Raw genomic sequence first — 22,207 nt, forward strand, 5'->3', positions numbered from 1 at the left:
GATTCAGGCTGTGCTTCAACAGGTATTTCAGTTTATTGAATAATTTGGCCTCAGCTCCCATGCTGGCATTTGCTCACAGATGCCTTAGGCATCTCTGCGCTCAGCTCACCGTCTGCTCCAGCTCCCTTTCCTGGGAGCCTTCCTGATCTTACACCCTATATTCCCTTCCTGACCTAACTCTCAGCCAGCTCTATGCAGGGGACTGGGTGCCAGTTTAGGTAAGATGTGCTCTACATAACACTACGCAGAGCAGCTGGAGTGCATGTCCACCTTGCAAAATGCAACATGGAGTTTTCTGAGTTAGCTCAGGGCCTAACAGGAGTACAGTCATGCTGGGGATACCGCCTGGTGCATGATGAAAAGCGGGATAAAAATTTTGAGGAAATCACCATATTAAGGTACATATATTGCTTCTAGTGCCAAAGCTAACAAGTGAGATGTGGTTGAGGTTTCTCTTTGCTGTATTGCTCTGCATAGCCTGCCTTGAGGCGAAAGAAAGCTCTGCACCATCCTCTTCTGTCCTTTGGGACATAGGGATAAAGAACAGAAGGGTTGAAACTAAATAATACAGCAATTTACAACTGGATCTCTTGCTGAAAACAGAATTTGGCTCCCAAATTGTTATCAATGGCAGTCCCGAAAACCCTCCTGCTGGTTCAGACCAAGCACTCCATCAAGCATTGTCTGGTGACCTGTGAGTTTTTCCTTATGGTATTACCATTTGTACACAAAATTAACATCTACTCTTCAATCTGGAACTAAGGCTGTAGATGCAACAGTAAAACACTGGTCTGTGAGACACGGTGCCTCACAGGTGTGACCCGGGCACCGAGGGGAGTACCGCTCCACACCAAACCATGGGTGTCTGCAAGGTGGGTAGCACGTTAGTCCCTTGTGTATGTGACAAATCCCTTCTGCTGTCTCCTGTGAATAGCTGTGAGGACAAGAATACCCTGAGGTGAGAACTAAGTTATCACAACACATGTTATTATTCCACTTAACACCGTTCTCCATTCACAGCTTTCAAAAACAGAGTCTATTTTGGGGAAGGAAACTGCAAAACCGATCAAGCATCAAGGCTAACTGGTCTTTTCAATGGCATGGGCTGCGTTTGGGGCACCACCAAAAATCCCAGCCTGACAACACCACCCCTCTTCCCTGTGGGCATGGGGCTGTTATTCCCACGTCCAGCATGGGGCCACAAGAGAGGGGGAAGTAAACCAGATGAAATTGTCTCTGGCACTGTGTCCCCACGCCAGATTGACTGGCTATGAAAGATTAAAGTTGAAATCTTGAAGAAGGAATCAGTATCTCTTGTTTTTCACGGTGCTTCAGGTACAATGGGTCAAAATATTTGCTTTTTACCTCTGGGAAGCAGGGCATAGGTCCATTCTGGGAGACAGAAAATAACTGCAGCAAGGAAGCACTGGCTGGGGCCGTACCCGGACCCGTGGCTGTCGGTGCCCCTCCAGAGCCAGGTACTGCCAAGCAAGTGCCACCTCCGCGGGGCAGCATGGAAGTGTGAAACACATACAACAGCAGTCAGGATGCAGCCGCATTGTCAGACCTCCTTAAGTCCACTCATGTCCTGAGAATGGCCTTTATAAAAGATAAATACGACTAAATAATTGTTGAAGACGTACGTATATTGAGGTATGAAAGAGAAGGACGGCAGCAGGGCACTTGGAGAAGTATAACTCCTGTAAAATTTTCTTTAATAATTTATTTCTCTCTTAATTCATAGATGCCTACACCTAGTGGCTCTAAGGTAGATTTCTGAAATATCAAGGCAGATCTATTATTTGCCACAAGAGACAAAGATTTTTATTTAAAGAAGAAGCCTGGTGGTCCAACAGGCTGTGTCTAAACTCCCCGTTGGTGTGCCTCGCAGCTGCGTGCCAGGGTTCATCTTCTGCCATGGTCCAGGCAGGAGGTCTCTGCAGAAGCTGTTCCCATTCCCCTCTGGCCTGCGTGCCCAGTTTTCCTGCTGTGGACCCTGTCCCGGGACCTTGGCCCAATTCAGAGCGGGGAGGGACTGGGGACATGCCAGTTTTTGACGTTCGTAGGAGCACTGCTGCATCACTACTTCTTTACAAGTGACTGTGAAGCCCTGTAGTTTGCAGGTCCATCAGCACTGACTGCGCTGCATACCACCCACCCTGAAAACTCCAGGGACTGAAGGCGAAAGGTCTGTCAGGTTATCATCTCCATGTTCCCTCCAGCATAGAACTGTTCCCCACAGTACCTTATTTGTATTTGACATGATTTGCACTGCCCAGTCGCAAATGAACATACCAATGAGCTCCCACAACTTCTAAATAATTTTTCTGGCTTGACAGAGCCTCCCTACCAGGATATTATTTTTGATGCTAAGCATGCGCTTTCCTCCCTTCATTTTATTCCCAACTGCTGTTGAGTAAAGCTTGTAAAACTCTTCAAATCATTCCTCTGTTCCACTCATCTCTTGAAAAAGTTCTCTATTCTTCTTACCCCCACTTACTTCTAATTTAGCATTTACACACAGTTACATCTTTTAATCTGTCTCTCTAAATTAATACCACCAGCTCCTTAATAATTTTGATTGCTCCTCTCTAAATCCCCATCAGTTTGTTTTCATCTTTCTGGTTCTGAGGTTTGCAGACAAAACAGTCAGCAGCCCATGTACCATCTTGCCGGCGCTGGGTACAAAGGGACAAAGAGCAACCCAGGCTGTGATATATTGCTTCTGTACATAAAATCGCAAATTGAACTGCTTTCTCCTTTTTTTTGTTGGTTTTTTTTGGAAGGGGAGGCTACTAGATTGCATTGCAAACTGATGTCCAAATTACCGCCTATTAACGCCCATGGGTCTTCTCCAAGTTTGTTTCTGTGCATGGTGTCCCTCCTTTCTGAGGCTTGCCGATAATATACTTGGTCGTGACAGAAATCCCATTCCCTTGCTCGGGTGTAGCTTTTTTAGGATCTTTCTCCCTTTTTATTACGATAGGAATAAAACAAACGTTACGTGCTAAGCCCGTAGCAAGCCACGTGCAACGTCAGAAAAAGCAAATTTTATGCCAAACAGCGCATCCTCCGCGCTGCAAAAATCGCCATTTCACCCCAAATGTATTCATTAATGAAGCATATATGTGGTATCTTTTGCCCCATGGGGTTGTACTGCCCCCCTCGGAATACAGACCCGACCCCCCCCGCCGCCCACCCGCGCTATAGCGGGGTGCGAGCGCGGAGCGGGGGGGGGGGGGGTGGAGCACACACCTCGCCCGCCCCCTAGCGGCCAGCTGCGGCCCTCTCCGCCGCCCTTGCGCGGCGGCGTAGTCCCGCCCCCAACCCCGCTGCGAGTGGCTGGCGGTCGCCCGCGCCCTTTTCTGATTGGTCCCGGCCGCGCCCAGAAGGCTGCGCCGCGCCACGCCGCGGGCGCAGGGTCAGTCCTGGGTGGCGGGGGCCGGCTGTCATGGAGGAGGTGGACGGGGCGCGGGGGGCGGCGGCGGCGGGCGCTTCCCTGTGAGGTCGGCTGCGGCGGGAGGGGGCCGATAGCGCCCCGGGAAGGTAATCCGCAGCCCGGTAGCCCGTTTTGGCCGGCTCCGGGCGGGCGGGGAGGCTGGGGCGGGCCGTGAGGGAGCCGGGAGCGGGTTTGGGGCCCTGAGGGGAGGGAGGGTGGGTGGGGAAGGGGGCTCCCTTTGAGGAGGGGCGGCGGGCCTCTGGGCGGATTGAGGGTAGTCGTGAGGGAAAGGGCAGGCTCGGGTTCTCCTTACCGCCTGAGACTCGGCCAAAGCGCGGCGGCCGGAGCGTGCGTCACCTTCCCCGCCTAGCTTTCCCCCGTGGGGTGCGTTTCTGCGGGGCTCCTTGGGGGAGCGGGGGGCTCTTTCCTCAGGCTGCGCCTCAAAACAAGTCGGGGGTACGGCTCGTAACGCTGTAAGGGAGAAGAGGATTTTTCTGCGGCTGGTGTGGATAGCATGCTGGTAGGATCAGCCCCCTCAGGGCTTTCTCAGGGGGCACCGCGCTGCCCGGGAGGGTCCCAAGGAAGGCAGCTGGACGTTGGTGCACCACAGCAGCGAGTTGCTTGGGTATAGCTGTAGAAAAATACAAATGTGGTTACTTGTTTGCGAAGTAAGAGGTGAAACATCCAGAACTCTTTTTCTTTCAGATTTATACAAGCACAGCCTGTGCTTTGTCACGACCCTGTTCAGAGTCTCCATGTTGTCCCATCTAGATAAAACTGATCTGAGAAGAAGCTGGGGACATTCTGTTTGGGCTGTGTGTTTCCAGTAAGCTTTTGACTCTGAAAAAGGCAGGTGTGTATCCTTCAAGAAGCAGAGAGGTACAGACTAAATGGATCTAAAGACAGCGGTGTTCAATGCAGCTCGGGATGGCAAGCTGCGGCTTCTTTCCAAGTTACTGGCAAGCAAAACAAGAGAAGAGGTAGCCTTACTGATGTCAGAGAAAACCAATGGTGCCACACCACTTCTGATGGCAGCCCGTTATGGTCACCTTGACATGGTGGAATACTTGTTGGACCATTGCTCTGCGTCGATAGAAGTTGGTGGTTCGGTGAATTTTGACGGTGAGACCATTGAGGGGGCTCCGCCATTATGGGCAGCATCGGCAGCTGGCCACTTGAAGGTAGTTCAGTGTCTGTTAGATCATGGTGCATCTGTCAACAATACAACTCTGACAAATTCAACGCCGCTTAGAGCTGCCTGTTTTGATGGTCACCTGGAAATAGTAAAATACCTTGTGGAGCACAAAGCAGACCTGGAAGTATCAAACCGTCATGGGCATACATGCTTGATGATCTCATGTTACAAAGGCCACAAAGAAATTGCTCAGTATTTACTTGAAAAAGGAGCTGATGTTAACAGAAAAAGTGTTAAAGGTAAGTTTTCTCACTTTTTTTGTGGTAAATAGGGGTAAAATTACTCATTTACCCTTCTTTAGGAGGCTGACATCCAAAAATATTCTTCTAGTCTCATGAAGTGGATAAGTAAGAGATAAAGTCTATTTAGCTGTGTTTTTAGTGTTTTTTTTCAATGTACTCCTTTGTTAACACAGGTTGTATAATTTCATTCTAAATGGATACATTTTAATCTTAAACCCCTAATTCTTAAAAAGACTTAGTCATATGAAATGTCACATTTATGCATGTGCGAAAAGCTAATAAACTTGCTGAGAACTCCTCTTGTAGTAGGTTGGTATAGCAACATATTCAAATATATGAGCATGTATTCTTGGTTTTTGTACTGTTTCTTAACAAACCAAATACGCTGTACGTAAAACTGATCTGTGCCAGTAAGGCTAGTACAAGGAAAGATGCATAAAGGAGAACAATTCTTTCTACATTGGAAATGAATAACCACTTTGCTCTTCACTCTCCTCTCCCTCCAAATTCTTGAATAATTTTGGACCTTTTTTCAGTGTTAGTAAACAAAAACATATATTAGGATTAAAGAAATGAAGCTGCAGGTGACTGTGATCCCAACCGAAGGACTTCCAGGGGTGCACGGATCGCAAAGGACATCCCTTTGCCCCTGTTTACAGTTACCCTGGTGTTATCATTCAAAGTGAAGATTTCTGTCATTTTTGCTGTGATCATAATTATGTGGACCTCTTGGTTTAACCACTGGGTTTTTTATTACATCTCAAACTTGTATGTGGTTGTGATATTTGCCTGAAAAGCATACCAATTATTGAACGTTATGATTACTTTTTAGCTCACTGAGCCAGGATTGTGTTTCAGCAGCTTATTTTTTATATATCTATTACTAATCTGCTAATAAACCTTTTTGTAGCATAAGATTTCCATTGCCTGTTTTGGGCTAATTACATTTGTAACAGTATACTATACCTTACAGTTATTTCTGTTAAAGTATGCCTTGTGTCTAGATTATTGTATGATAGTGGTAAATGCCAAATATGAGAGTAATCTTTGGAAAAGCTGTTCAGTTAAATATGCCTTTTTTCAGCAAATCATGCAGATATGTGGGTTTAATGTAAAGAAAGCTAAACTACAGATTTGTCATAGAGGTGGGCAGAGCAAAATAAATCTTCCTTTGTAAGGATTTGAGGTTGCTTATGAATCATCATGGACTTGTGATAGGATAAAAATGTTATTTTTCTAGTCAGGGTTCTTGGAATAACAAGCTAAATATAAAGTGTGTATTGTTTTTTAGTTTTAAACCTATCCCTTTATATGATAGGTAAGAACAGAGCATGCCTGTTAAGTATCTGATCTAACAGGAAAAAAGATACAGAAAGAGCTCTGCAGCTCTTTTTCCCCCTCATTTTGTGTTGGTGGAGTAGGCTTTACTTTACTGGTCCTCATTATTCACTTTAATAGTCCATTAGTGTTGTTTGTCTTTGTTTAAATGACTGAGTGGCAGTCACGCACTCCTGAGGATTTTCTCAGTGCTCTCAGTTTCTCTGTTACCTTAATTCCTTCCTCTCTGTGCTTCCTTTAGTTTCTGTGTGACTTACAACTAGGCACATGGGCAAAGGTTTATAAGGTGTAGCTGATCCTTATTTAAATTAAATTAAAAAAAAGTTGGATAGGATATCTTTTAGCTCATTAAAATTCATTTTATACTTTGAACTGCTGTATGTACAAATGGATGTATGTACGTAATAGATATCTGTTGGTCAAGTATGTGGAGTATGTTTTTGTACATGGAAATCCCCTCTAATATGACACAAGCATACTGTTTCTTTTTGGCATCTTAAACCCTGAAAGTGAAAGTCACCTGTGGAAAGGTAGAACAACTGAACAAAACTGGTAGCCCTAAGTATTCTAACAGTATGGGTATTGCAGTGGCTGAGGCTCAACAACTAACCTTCTCAACTTTGTTTTGCAAGAATGCTCAGTACCTCTTAATTTCAAAATTAGTATTTCCAACAGGATTCATTCTACATTGTCATGTTCCACCTCAAAGTCTGTGTATTATTTTCAAGTTTCTACTCCTCCCTGCTGTGTACTGAACAGCTGGCAGTGTGTCTGCGCTTGTAGTAGGGAGATAGACAACCTGAGTGCTCTGCTCTTGAGTAGTAAAAGTGTTGCCATCCTTGTATCTGAATTCTTTTTAGATAGGCCCCTTCCTGGGCCATGTATGGAGAAGCGTACTGTTCTGTGAAAGATGTAAAAGCTTTAGCTACTGTAAATTTTGCTGCATTTAAAATTACAATGCTCCTTATAAGAACAAAACTATATAATTTCAGTAGAGGTGCTGTTGTGGGAGATTACTATAGAATCTTTTCCAATATTCTTAAAACCATGGTGGGGGGAGGGGGGCGGAGGGCAGGGCAAAATTACTTGAACTATTCCTTGTGTTTTTCCACTGGATTTTCATATTGCAAGGTAGAACTTTATTCACATTCTAAAACCCAGGAGAATCTAGAGCTGGGAAAGATATGAAAATGTTTTGAAGTGTTGACAGTTCAAGGGAAAAATCCAGATACTTTGAGATGAGAAAATAGGTAAATTCATAGACATCTAAAAGTCTGGTTAACAACTGAGGGAGAGTATAAAAGAGCAGGTGAAAACATGCGGTGAAATCCTGCTTCTAAAATGCAGGCAGAATCCTGCAACTGTGTTTTGGACTACAGAAATTCAGAATGCAGAGGTTCTTGAAAGACAGTTGTGGAAGTGCAAAAGTACAGCTAGGAAATGATTAAGATCTTCATAAAGACTTCAGAGTCTGAGTCAGATAAGATGCAACACCGAGGTAAAGTGTAGGTCCGGCACTGTCTCACAGGAGATGGTGGTGAAGGAGGAGGTAACAAGATGTTTGGAGTAGAGAAATGCTATACTGTGAAAGATGGCCAATGGTTCTGAATTTAAAGTACGAGCCTTTAGTTGTCTTTGTTTCTACTGTTTTGCAGAGCTGAACTTTCACAGTTTCCCCATACTTTTATGAAGCACATAGGCAACAGAAAAGTAAACAAAGGATGTTTTAAAAAACGTTTTAGATTACATGAACAGTGTTAGTGAGGGCGAAAAAACGATACCTGGGGTAAGAAGGGTGGGTTTTTTTCTCTTAGAATTGTGGAAAACAGCAAAGATATCTGTAGATATCTTTTTTTTTTTTTTGGTAGAAAAGCAAAAAGCAGCCAAAACAACACTTACAAAGTGAGTAAATTCACCACTGTCTTCCTAATTCAGAGGCTTCTCCAGTATATTACTCCTGGTTTAAGAAGCTGCAGATTAAAAATAACAAAGCTCAGTATGTTTCACTGGTATATAATAATATATCAAATGACAAGTTTGTTTTTGGTTTTAAAACTCTTAAAACTTAAAGATCTTAAAGCTTTTATGCTGTTCTTAAAAAGAGGAATGGTGTGGATAATGCTAGAGTAGCAGAAACCTGAGTTTTTTCAGGAGGAGGTAGAACCCTAGAACTAAACCTCAAGTGAAGCACAGACCTATCTTTGTGCTGGACAAGGAGGATGTTCTGTGTGTTGGCTGCATGCATTTTTCTGTTCTTCTGCGTTGCGAAGCCTGCCAGTGATCTGTTGTTAGAGTGGTGCTCCCTTAACATGTTCAGAATAGACCTGTGGATTCTTGAAGACAGTGTTTCACTGATGTCTTTCTGTGCACAGTCTTCATTTGGCTGCTATGTGTAGGGAGGGAAATACTTACTCTTGTAATTCAAGTGGTAGCAGTCTTTGGGCCTTCACATTACAGATTTGGGCTCTCTTGGGGATATATATCTGGGGCTGTGTTTGTTGGATTTTATGTTTAAAATAAAATATTTCGTATAATTACCCCAATAAAATTATTTTGCATGCAGACCATTTTAAAGGGATCTTACACTTCTGTTCTAACTCCAAACAGGACACTTAGATCTTGCATTTTGAAAATTTGCAATGCACATTTTGATAATTTGTGTTGTGCTTTATCCTCCTCCACCAGACTTGCTGCAACAATGGAGATTCATTCCCTTCCTTTCTGTAATTAACAAGTTAAATTATAGATAAAGTACATAGGTGCTGATAGCCAGGATGGTCTGAATGTAATGGCGCAGGGAATAAGGACTCTCTTCCAAAATACCTACTTGAAAGGCAGATATTTTTTCTGAACATGGCTTGTAAGTCTTTCCATTGCTCAGCTGCTTGGTATGTGGTCTCTTTCTCTTCAAAGTGATATTCGTGGTTTTTACTAGTGGTCTTCACTAACTCCGTCCCTCTTCTGTAGTTAGCAGACTCATCTGCTAGCCAAAAGACTAATTTTTCTCCTCCTCATTATTAGAAAATTTCATAAGAACTGCTGGACTAGGCATTCCTTTAGGTGTCTCTTGAGATCTGCACAGGAATGTTTAGTTGCAAGCCCTGATTCTTTGTCATTTATGATCCTCCATACTACTGTAGCAGTTGGAGGGACTAATGTATTTTGAAAATGCAAAATAACACTATGATTCAAAATCTTGTTGTTCTTAAATTCCACTGGCACAGTATTTTATTAGAATAGCTTTGTAAAATAATATGGAGGACAAGGCTTGTTGACTTTGCTTCCTTGTTTTGGAAAGTATAGAAGCATACAGACCTCAGTCTCTGTGGGTACTTTATCAAGGTTATACGTACAGTAGTACTATATCCAGGGCTGGTGCTATTTCAGTATTGTCGTTTATGTGGGGTACTGGAAAGTGTAACACTGAAACCTGCTGGTAAGGGAAAAAAATCTTCTGCAGACTTGGCAGACCCAGAAATATGGGGATTAGAAAGATTCACACTCTTTGCTCTATGATCAGTGTGGTTTAGTATGTGTTAAAAATAATTAATTTTCTCTTGCAGTAAACATTAAGGAGTCTGACAGGTTTGTTCTCTTCTGAGGTTTTTTGTCTTGTCTGCTTGCCAAGATTCATTTTGGGTGGGGTTGGGGGGAGGGGGAAAAAACCCAAACAAAAAACCAAAACAAAGCTCCTCCCTTTTTTTTCCTCCTTTTCTTTTTTTCCCCCTGTGAATAAATCCTTGCTCTAAAAGTGTTCTGTGTCCTTTTTTTTGGTTTGAGGTTTGGTTGTTTTTTTTTTTTTTGGTCGGTGTTACATGGTGCAGTGCACTGCATTTTGTAGATATTTTGTGTGTGACGCTGTGTGGAGGCTGAACTTCAGTAGGAATGTCTGTGAATAAAATAAGGAAGATACAGTTTAAAGGAATAAATTCTTGAATTTCAACTAAAAAGGAGTTTATGTTGAAATTAAATGATTAACAGCATGCTTTATATTGGTAATCTTGATAATACAAGTTCTCGTGAAGTACTTTGGTGAGCAAGAGAGCAATTATTCCATTACAGCATATGGAAACTAGATTAAAATAACTTGTTGAGATTAGCAGTTCTTTGCAATTTTTACTTAATTTCTTCTTAAAGGGAAGACATACCTTTAGTTTTTCTTTGTCATGCATACTAAGCGTAGGGATGTATAATAGTTTTCTTGTGCACTGTCCGTGTTTGTATGTATGTAGCAATACATTTTTTTAAAAATGAGTAAAACTCTTGGAAGACTTAATTACTTCAAGTGCTCTGTTAGAAAAAAATCAATGTTACATGAACAACTTCACTTTTATAAAGTGATTGATTTCATCTGTAAGGCTGCAAAAATATATGCATGTCGTTAATTTTACATTCTGGTCAGTCATGTAAATTAAATCTTTTTTTTCTCTTACGTTTAAAGATCTTGGATATGAAATCAGATTGATACTAAATTTTAATGTAAATTTTACTACCCAGAAATTTGGTCAAGCATTTTGTAAGTATTAGGAAGTGGATGTACATAATTGGTTGCAAATCAAGTCAAATCACTTTCTGTGTCATTGCTTCATCTTCTTTCATTCCCATGTCACAAGCTACCAGTCTATTTTGAGAATTGTTTGCTTCTGACATAGAAAGACATGGCCTCATTATGAATTTGAATGCCTACCCCACACTCCGATAAGCTTTTGGTAACACTGGATAGTTAGAGAATTAGTTTGGTGATATGTGAAGTGTTTGTGTAATGTTCATACCACTTCTAAAGGAGGACTGTAACAAAAGAATAAAACATGAAGCTATGGTGTCAACTGACCATACCTTTTTCCTTAATTTGTTTTTTGCAAGATTTGGAAGGACTGGAGGTGGGGTTATTCCGTTTCTTTGTTGCTGTTTTTAATTAGAGGAAGTTATTAGGTAATGTGAATAGTAAAGTTTTAAACAGATAGAAACAGTTTGTAAGCAGTACTAGCAATACAGTATAGTGCCACTCACTTTCTAGCAGAGGAGTACCGTGACTACCAAAACATTTCCAGTCCAATTTTGTTTCTGTGCAAGAACAATGAGCCTTTCATGTTGTTGTAATATTAGCTGTCTTCTAGAAGTGATTAAATTTCTGCAGATCATTTTGGAATTAAAAATGGATTAAGAAAATTTAATGAAACCTACTTTGAAATAATCATTCACACCTTTAAAAAAATACTTTAATTTGCCCAGCATCTTTGTATGTGTCCCTTGGAAAACTGCTTATCAAAGAGAATTACTTTCAAATTACTTTTACTTATTTTCAGCCTTCTTCCTTTCTAATACAGCAGTAGATAAATGTTGATTTTTAGTTCTGTTACTGAATAAATAATGTTACAAAAAATTGAATTAACTGCTGAATTGTGTTCAGCCACTGTTTATTCCTGTCACTATAGACAATATAGTGGTTTTGAAATGGATGAGTTAATTCACAGAATAATGGTTGATTTGCCATACTTACTTGAACTGTTGAACTCCTGGCCAATATGTGGAACATAAACTTTGAATTAGATATTAAGGCCACTATCAAGTTTTCTTTCAAGTTCTTCCTCAAATTTAACACTTGATACTTGCTAGGTGTAAATGGCTGGTAATCATCTTATTTCTTAAGGTTGGGGTTTATGTTTTTTTAAGTTGGCAGCTCTCAACTGTCATGTCTACCCACTGTGCCCACTTTTAGTCTATGGAAGCTTGGTTTTTTGCAATGTATCCTTCCCACTGCTGTACTTGTACCATCTAGTCAAACTTAAGTGAGGTGCAGCCACTAAAAATTAGTGGTGGTGGCCTTCCTTTATTAGTTTGTACATGGCTTAAAATAACCATGGTTATTTTAGCTCTAAGGGCTACTACGGTGTAAGTAGCTGAAAAATTACACTACTTCTGATATGCTGTCAGTAACGGCTCTTTAAGCTTAAGTCAGTAATTGTAATACGAATAAAAAAAAGTTTTTTTTTTAAATTAAGGACATCCAGTTGGACAGAGTAGTGAAATTCCTTGGAGTCTTAAGCATATTTCCACATGTTCTACATAGCTGCGTTGTAAATTAATGACATACAGACTGTTGGACTGGACCTGAATTTACCCAGACAATGGCCAAGCTTAATTTGTGTGGATTTTTTCGGTATTAATGTGTCATAGCATATAAGCCTGGCAATTGATAAGAGTGTTAAGAGCAGCATTATATGGCGATGGATCTACAATGTGTAATATGAATAGCTGACATTGATACTATTGTCAAAGCCAGCAAAATGTATATTAATAGTTGTGAAGCAATAGTAAGAATTTTGGTGTTACTAATACCTTTTGGCTTATTTGTCTTTAATATGCTTTTATGTTATGACTTTTAAAATATCTTAAAAATACTGACTTGAAGGTAGAAAACAGGTGCCAATTCCAGTGTTTCAGAGCTCTGCTGTGAGGGATGGGCTATGGACTTGAATACACCCCGAAATGGCCGTATTAACTGGTGGCTCAGCCAACACCCAGATGCATCTGGTTTTGCCTTCATCACTGAGTGCAGAAGTGCAGATGGTCTGAGGAGCCAGCCAGTCTTTAGTTCTGGATTGACTGCTGTAGTTGTGTTTTAACTAGACTTTCTCCAGCATAGCAAGAAGACTTACAATGTATGTGCGTTGGTGAGTTTGTGTATTTGTCTGCTTTTGACACCTTCCCATCTTAGGAGTTTAAAGGTCTCGTGCTCCTCAGGGCTGAGGTATCGACAGTTTTCTGGTCTGTCATGTGTGATAAGGACAGAGGGAATTATAGCTGATAAACTGTGCATGCCAAATTCGCCAAACTTTTAATCCACCTAAATTTGGTTAAATCTCTGTTCCTGCGATTGGAAATTTTGTTGGTCTTGGTAGAGGCTGTAGTGTGGCCAGACCTATAACTGACTTAATGCTGTCTATTAGTGATAAAAATTGCCTAAGGTATTAAAGTTTGAAAATCACTTGCCATTGTAGGGACTGGATTTAGCTTTGTGAATCTTGATCTAACAGGTAATTTCAGGTGCCACTTTGTATTGGGGTGTGTTCCTCAGCTTACTTGTTAGTAAATGATAGTAAAATCACTGGCCGCTATTCAGAAATGTTTCAAGAAGGCAACATTGTGCAAGTTAAGTTCACTGTCTGTTAATGAAACAATCTGATATTTTCTGTGTTTTTTTTTTTTTTTTTTAAATGTTTGGACCTTGCACTTAAAATACTGGTTGGGGGGACAAAATATGTTCATAGCTCTGCTATAATTGCAAAAACCTGTTAAACTTGAGTCATAAGCTTTTGAAATTTTTACACGTCTTTTTATATGAATTTGATTAGCGTGTCAGCTGAATTTTGGTATCTGCTGAGCCTGGATTGAGACTCAGTGTGTCCTGAATAACTGCTGTTCCTCCTTACTGCTGTTCTTCTGGTTGCTGCAATTGAAAGCAACAAAGAGGCCTTGAAATGTGCTGTCAGTTCTTCTTCAGATGGTCCACAAACAAGTTTGAGGAAGAAGCAGCAGACTGATTTACATGTAAAGTTTTGAGGAGTGGAAGATTAGAAGAGAAAGAGCGAGGAGGGGATGATTGGGATACTAGTGGGAAAACCAAGGCAAAATGCCCAGTGCCCATTAGAAAATTTTCATCTGAACAGACCTTAAGTCTCTACATACTTCTTCTGCATACCAAAACTTGCAAAAGCATTGGATGAACGTTTTCTTGTCTTGGTGGCTTGTCAACAGAAGATAAAAGCAAGCTACTATGTGATAATGTGCTGATTCAAAACACAGAATAGAGGTCTACATTGTGGATCTAAGGTATCTGGTTCTGCTGGCGACAAGTGGGTATTGAATTTAGAGGACAGTCATTATGGTTTGACCAGATATTTCTGAATTTTACTTTTGTGTTTTTTCTCCAACTTTATATCCTCTTAGAAAGAAAAGTGTGCTATGCAGTCACATATGTAAAAGCTAGAAGATGTCAAAATTATTTGTATAGACCTCCATTAGGTTCTTATAATTGAAATGTAAATGGAACAAATTTTCTATTTATGAACTGTATTTAATAAGTATGAATCTTTTTTCCTTATATACATATACATATACTAACTTCAAATGTTTTGCTTTTGAATTTATTGTATTTAAGACAGTGTAAACAATACATTCTTGGCAGAAAGAATGTATTAGCAGAAAGACTTTACCTCCATTTTAGTTTTAATTTATTTCTATACAGAGTTCAGCTTTTAAGACAGATCTCAGGCATGCTTTTGATTTGAGTTTCATTAGCTAAATACTCTATTATAAAGAGTGGACTGCACATTCTAGAGATCAGAGCCTGGAAAAAAAATTTAAAGTGTATGAAAATAAATAGAAACTGTTTAGATCAGTAGACTGTACAAATACACACTTACCCCAACCATGAGCTGGAGATTTCAAGACTGCTGCTTTGTTTCTTAACCTACTGTAGTTCTGTTAGAGACTAGAAATGCAACAGCAAAGCGCACTGAGACTAGAAATGCAACAGCAAAGCGCACTGTAAATCACTGTCTTGTTGGCATTAAAGAAAAGCCTACCAAAAATGCAAATAAGGAAGTTTAAGGAAGCTTCTCTCTTTTAACTTTTAAAAGCCAAATCTGATGACTGTGAATGGGCAGAGAACCCTTAGAAAACCAGGTCTCATTTGTGAATGTGGAAACTTGCTGACAGTGTGACAGAAACTGATGATCTGATGGGCAGTTAAGTGGAATTTGCAGGGCTAATGATGTAAGAAATCTTAAGGGGGGGGGGGGCAGATTTTTTACATGAGCTCTCTGTTAATAATTTACATATTAATTTAGTGGAAGGCTGAAAAGGTACTATGCCTGAATCTGTAGTATGTATAATATATTATAAAGAACAAGGTAGATTTAAATTATGTAATTTTAAAAGCAGTCAACCACATAAGAGACTTTGTTGTGTTGGGAGGGGAGCAGGAGATTTTGTCTCCGTCTTTTTCCTTCTCCTCCAGTGAAGTGCTCATATTTGAAGTTAAGCAAAATTTTCATCTAGTTGAAGCCTAATAGTTAAGTATTTAACTGTAGTGTCCAATGCTTGCTTTCTAATTTTCTGTGAATAGGGTTTTCAAACAGGTGGCACTAGTGTTTACTAGAAATTTCCCCACATGGTGTCAGAACCGGAGTGCCTTTAAATAAAAAACTGTGCAATGTCATGCTAATGAGAAATAATCTGCATGTAAATGATAAGACACTTAGATGGCTGTGTGTTGAAGGCATTTTTTTCTTCTTGGCTTTAGGAATCCTACCCAGAGGAGCGGAGGGATTAATGTGGGACTTCAGGATAAAGACCTAAGAAAGCATTAAGAATAGTTTGTCTGGGTGCATACATGTGCTTGACAAAACGTCCAGCTCCCTCAGAATATACTGGCAGTCTCAAAGGCCCCATCTGAAATGAAGGGCCTGTTGTGATGGATTGTATTTTCCATTGGGTACAATTATTGCTTCAAAACATGTAAATCAAAAGGGTTGGCAGGTGGACAGAGGAAGAGGTATAGTGTAGAGGCAAACAAAGCCACTGTTGAGTTAGCCCAGCTTTAATTTTCAGACAGATCTCATTATTTTTTAATCATTGCTGGAGATAGAGAGGAAGGGAAATTTGACAAGGGAAGAAGGGGAAAGTGAAACAACATGGAGAAAGCAAGCTTAAGTTTCTCTTTCATACCTGAAAGCAGATACAAAATCCCTTATAGAATATTTTGGTTGGAAGGGACCTACAATGATCATTTAGTCCAACTGCCTGACCACTTCAGGGCTGTCCAAAAGTTAAATCAAATTATTAAGGGCATTATCCAAATACCTCTTCAACACTGACAGGCTTGGGGCATCGACCACATCTCTGGGAAGCCTGTTCCAGTGTTAGACCACCCTCTCGGTAAAGAAATGCTTCGTAATGTGCAGTCTAAACCTCTCCTGGCACAGCTTTGAACCATTACCATGCGTCGTATCACTGGATACCAAGAAGAAGAGCTTAGCACCTCCCTCTCCGCTTCTCCTCCTCAGGAAGCTGTAGAGAGAAACGAGGTTGCCCCTCAGCCTCCTTTTCTCCAAACCAGACAAACCCAAAGTCCTTAGCTGCTCCTCACAGGACACGTCTTCCAGCCCTTCCACCAGCTTTGTTGCCCTCCTCTGGAGGCATTCAAGGACCTTAACATCCTTCTTAAGTTGTGGGGCCCAGAACTGCACACAGTGTTCAAGGTGAGGCCGCACCAATGCTGAATACAGCGGGATAATCACCTCTCTTGACTGGCTGGTTATGCTGTGTTTGATGCACCCCAGGATGTGGTTTGCCCTCTTGGCTGCCAGGGCACACTGCTGACTCATACTGAGCCTGCTGTCAACCAGCGTCCCCAGATCCCTTTCTGCAGGGCTGCTCTCCGGCCACTCCTCTCCCAATTTATACTTGTGCCCAGTGTTACTTCATCCTAGGTGCAGCATCTGGCTTTTTGGGCTTGTTAAATTTCATCTCATTAATCATTGCCCAATGCTCCGATCTATCTAGATCCCTCTGCAAGGCCTCTTGTCCCTTGAGAGAGTCAACAGCACCTCCCAGTTCGGTGTCATCAGCAAACTTGCTAATGGTGCATTCATCTCCTGCATCCAGGTCATTGATGAATATATTGAACAGAACTGGCCCTAGAATTGAGCCCTGAGGAACACTGCTGGTGGCTGGCTGCCAGCCAGATGTAGCCCCATTCACTACAACCCTTTGAGCCCTGCCCTTCAGCCAGTTCTTCACCCAGCGCACCATGAACCCGCTTATCCCACAGCTGGACATCTTGTCCAGAAGGATGGTGTGAGGGACAGTATCAAAAGCCTTACTAAAATCCAGAAAAACTACCTCCACCACCTTGCCTTCATCCACTAGGCGGGTGACCTTATCATAGAAGGATATCAAATTAGTTAAACAGGACTTTTCCTTTGTGAACCCATGTTGACTGTGCCTGATGATTGTGTTATTCTTTAAATGCCTTTCAGTAGTACCCGGTATAATCTTCTCCATAATTTTTCCAGGAACTGAGGTTAGACTAACAGGTCTGTAGTTCCCTGGGTCTTTCCTCATGCCCTTCTTGTAAATTGGAATAGCCCTGGCTAGCTTCCGGTCAGCAGAGGCCTCCCCAGACTCCCAAGACCTTTGGTAGATGGTCGAGAGGGATCCTGCCATAACATCCACTAGCTCCTTCAGTACTCTGGGATGAATCCCACCAGGCTGCATGGACTAGTGAACATTCAGCTGATATAGCTGGTCCCTTACAATTTCAGTGTCCACAAATGGAAAGTCACTGTTCCCACACTTGTGGTCCTCCGACTCAGGGAACCGGGCAGCCCAAGGTATCTGTATTACTAAAGACTGAGGCAAAAAATGCATTGAATGCCTCTGCTTTTTCTTCATCCCTATTAGTCAGGTGACCGTCTTCAACAAGTATCGGTCTGATGTTTTCTTTAGACCTCCTCTTGCTATTAATGTACTTTAAAAAGCCTTTCTTGTTGTCTGACACAACGCTGGCCAGTTTCAGCTCTAACTGAGCTTTGGCCTTTCGTGTCTTCTCCCTGCATATTTGAAACACAGCTCTGTAATCTTCCTGCGAAGCCTGACCTTGCTTCCAGAGATCGTACAATTTCTTTTTCCTCTTGAGCTCCACGAGGAGTTCCCTGTTCAGCCAAGCTGGTCTTCTGCCCCGCTTGCTTGACTTTCGACACAATGGAATTGCGTGCTCCTGTGCTTTTATGTAGTGGAGAATTCTGTTTTAATTCTGGGGTTTTTTTGAATAATGAGACAAAAAGGTCCTTAAAACCTGTTTAATTCTTTCAAGCAATAATGTCAAACATTTTGATTTGTATAACTGCCTGGCAGCCTTGATATTTAATCAGATCTTGAATATTTTGACTTGTCAGTTAAGCCTTTCATAGTCCATAAAGTCAGAACAGCTCTTTTTTTAACTATTAATGTTTGGTTTTTTAAAACTATTTTTTAACTTTTTTTTTAACTATTAGCGTGGTGGGGTTTGGACTATAATTTGATTACAATTTGTGTAATTGTGTTTCTTCTTTTGCAGGAAACACTGCGTTACATGACTGTGCGGAATCTGGAAGTTTGGAGATCATGAAGATGCTTCTCAAGTATTGTGCTAAAATGGAAAAGGATGGTTATGGAATGACTCCCCTTCTGTCAGCTAGTGTGACAGGCCACACAAATATCGTAGACTTTCTGACCCAGCACGTACAGACCAGTAAGGCTGAGCGCATAAATGCTCTGGAACTTCTAGGAGCAACATTTGTAGACAAAAAGAGAGATCTGCTTGGTGCTTTGAAATACTGGAAGCGAGCTATGGAAATGAGATACAGTGATAGGACTAATATCCTGAGCAAACCTGTGCCACAAACACTAATTATGGCGTATGATTATGCTAAAGAGGTAAACAGCTCAGAAGAGCTAGAAAATCTTATTGCAGACCCTGATGAAATGAGAATGCAAGCACTGTTAATTAGAGAACGTATTCTTGGCCCTTCTCACCCAGATACATCCTACTATATTAGATACAGAGGTGCTGTCTATGCAGACTCTGGAAACTTCAAGCGTTGCATCAACTTATGGAAATACGCTTTGGACATGCAGCAGAGCAATCTTGATCCGCTGAGCCCTATGACAGCCAGCAGTTTACTATCGTTTGCTGAACTTTTCTCCTTCATGCTGCAGGACAGGGCAAAAGGCCTGCTCGGCACTACTGTTACATTTGATGATCTCATGGGTATACTGTGCAAAAGCGTTCTTGAAATAGAACGGGCCATGAAACAAACCCAGTGTCCTCCTGATCCAATACAGCTGAACAAAGCCCTTTCCATCATTTTGCATTTAATTTGCTTGTTGGAGAAAGTACCTTGCAGCTCAGAACAGGAGCACTTTAAGAAGCAGACTATTTACAAGTTTCTTAAGCTTCAGCCTAGAGGGAAGAATAACTTCAGTCCGCTTCACCTTGCTGTTGACAATAATACTACGTGTGTGGGTCGCTACCCAGTTTGTAAATTCCCCTCTCTACAAGTTACTGCTATCCTGGTGGAATGTGGTGCTGATGTAAATGTCAGAGACTCTGATAACAACAGTCCGTTACATGTTGCTGCACTGAACAACCATCCAGACATCATGAATCTTCTTATCAAGTCAGGTTCACACTTTGATGCCACAAACTCGCATAAACAAACTGCTAGTGATTTGCTGGATGAGAAGGAAATAGCAAAAAATTTAATCCAGCCCATAAATCATACTACGTTGCAGTGTCTTGCTGCTCGTGTAATAGTGAATCATAATATATACTACGCAGGGCACATCCCTGAAAAACTAGAGAACTTTGTTCTGCTCCATAGATGATAGTGTGGAGTCCCAGAGTACTGTTTTTGAAGCACGACTTCGTGACGATATTTTCCTTGAGCACTGTTGTGATACACCAGCGTTCCCTTAGCTTGCTCCATCTTGCTCTCATTGGCTAAAGCATTGTTAGCATCAGATCTGCAGAGTTGGTTACCCAGTATTTAATATGAATATGCCATATAATATATTTTGTGGATTATTTAGAAATGTAATGCCATATTTAGACTCTTAAAATTGTCTGCCAAAGGCTTGTCTATTCTGGTCTTATTTGCCTCTTGGGTGTTTGGGACTGAGTTGAGTATTTTCCACTGATGTCTTTTTACTATAACTGTTATGTGGATTTTATACAGTTGGAAGGTCATCTTTTTTTGGTTTTGCTTGAGCATTTCTACTCTTACTCTATTCTTTTTCTATGGACTCATTGCTAAACTGTACAAGTTGTATGGACTTGTTAACATTTGCGACTACCATAAGTGCTTTTATCTTCTCTATGCACTGGCTTAAACATGACTGTTGTGTGTGAGCATATTTCTATGCAGCACTTGGCCAATTTCAACTTAAATGCCAATTTTGTTTTGCAGTTTGTTTGGAGCTCTTTTGAGAATGCTGTCTTCATAGCATGATGAATTTTGGAGTTACTTATCAGCTCTCCAAACTTGGGTTTGACTTTTTTTGACTGCTGTAACTGAGGTTGCTTTCCTTTTGATCCTCTGGAAATTTGTCCTAAATTTGGGAGAAGAAAATCTCGCTTTTTCTCATCGTAGTCCACTTGAACTTTAAATCTGAACATCGTTTTATTGCATCGTGCAGTTAGGGGAAGAGTCCTCATTATGTACAACTGATACCTTCCCCTTCGCACTAATGTCTTGCTTGTGCTGGTTATGTGACTAGATGTGAAGTTTGCTCAAAGTTTAACCTCAAACTTAATGATAAACTTTAATGAGAAATAGCTCAAATGTATGCTGTAGTTTAAAATTTACAAATCAACTTTAGCTACAAAAGAAACTAAAGCATGTTGGTGGCATGATGCTTATCAGTCCAGATCTAGACATCAACTAATATAGTAAGTGGCTGTATGCCAGGGTATTGGAAGTTCTATAGCAGTGTCCTTTTTTCTTCATTTTGAGTATCTTTATAAATACTTGCATGGATTTTTCATCTCTACTATGTCAGCTGTACTTAACAAAAAGCAGAAGCTCTGTTGTGTATATAGCTCCTAATTAAAGCACCTATTTTTATAATATTTGCACAACAGCTTAGCTTTTACAACAGAAAGGGCTCTTTTGACTTGATAAGAAATCTATAAATGAAGATCATAAATGTGAGTGTGATTCAGGTAATTAATATAATTCAGCACTTTACTGTTGATTAATAGTAGAAGTTATTATGGCACATTAGCCCTGCAGATGTCTTAAAGTGAAATTCATTTCTGTTGGATAGAATACGGTTTACTTGCAAGTTTAGTGGTCTAACATATTGGATATTTTTGACTTGATGTTTCATTTTGATGTTGGGCAGTAAGTGTACCTATGGGGTTCTTGCTCCAGAAATTCAACAAGTTGATTTAGGCCTTTGTCAGTGATAGAGATAATTAGAAGCCAAATTAATTAGGTAAAGTTGTTTTAGGAAGGTCTTTTTTAATATTTTATTTTTATTTTTTAAGTTGATGTCAGAACAATTTTGTCGTTTGTGAATTAAGTTGAGGAAGAATGTGTCTTGGGAGCATATAAGAATAGTTCTTCCTTGCTTTTGGGCTGTTTTGGTGTTCGTGTTAGTGTACAGCGTGGTGCCTACTAGCTTACCCATTCTTGGGAAAAATATGGGGATGTTTTTAAACAAAGGTATGTTGAAAGCAGTGCTGTTTGTGTATTGCCACTTTCAGACTCTCTATTTTGAAGCAACTTTCACCTGTTTGTCCCATGCTATGTCTACATTGTATGAAATTATGAGGAAACCCTGTTAGTTTCTCTTGCAAATACACAGGAGTAAAATTCTATTCAATTGGCTGAATTTCTCTGATTTGTAATGATTAAAACACATGCCACTCAAGTTGTCATTTGTGAGAACGTGTAGTTTGAATTTTTTATTCTTTTTTTTTTTATTTTTATGCTTTTCTACTACTCTGTAAGTAGGGATAATCAACAAATCACACCACACTAGAAATGATCCTTTTTATACTTCAAGTCATAAAAATAGTTCTTTTTCTATAGGTCACAGAGAAAGGGATTTTTAGATTTTTAGAGTTTTATACTCTGGAATCTGTACTGCTCTTTAGTGTTTTTAGTTTAGATTTCTGTCTTTGTAACTGTCAAATATCCTGTTTAAAATTAGTTGGACATTATTAGTCCAGCAGTATAATCTAAAAATTGTTAATGCTAGCAAATTTTTGAATGGAAAACATTCCCAAAAGAGAAAGCTTATCACTATTAAGTATATGTAAATCTAGTGAAAATTGCTACAAGGAAGGCTTATTCTGTTAGCTACTCTTTAAAAACAAAGCAATTTAATAGGACATACTGATTTATTGTATGTAGTTCTGTCTAAATATCTACCAATGTG

General features: G+C 40.5%; 1 protein-coding gene across 1 annotated transcript; it reads left to right on the forward strand.

Annotated features, from left to right (window-relative positions):
• The first annotated feature begins 3,505 nt into the window (after positions 1-3,505).
• On the forward strand, positions 3,506-21,727 carry FEM1C (fem-1 homolog C). Its single transcript, XM_050913562.1, has 3 exons — positions 3,506-3,546; positions 4,145-4,873; positions 18,339-21,727. Exons 2-3 carry the CDS (start codon positions 4,330-4,332, stop codon positions 19,646-19,648), a joined length of 1,854 nt encoding a protein of 617 aa, XP_050769519.1. The 5' UTR covers positions 3,506-3,546; positions 4,145-4,329; the 3' UTR covers positions 19,649-21,727.
• The last annotated feature ends 480 nt before the right edge of the window (positions 21,728-22,207 follow it).

Source organism: Gymnogyps californianus, chromosome Z, assembly GCF_018139145.2.
Source record: "Gymnogyps californianus isolate 813 chromosome Z, ASM1813914v2, whole genome shotgun sequence".
NCBI classification, from domain to species: Eukaryota; Metazoa; Chordata; class Aves; order Accipitriformes; family Cathartidae; genus Gymnogyps; species Gymnogyps californianus.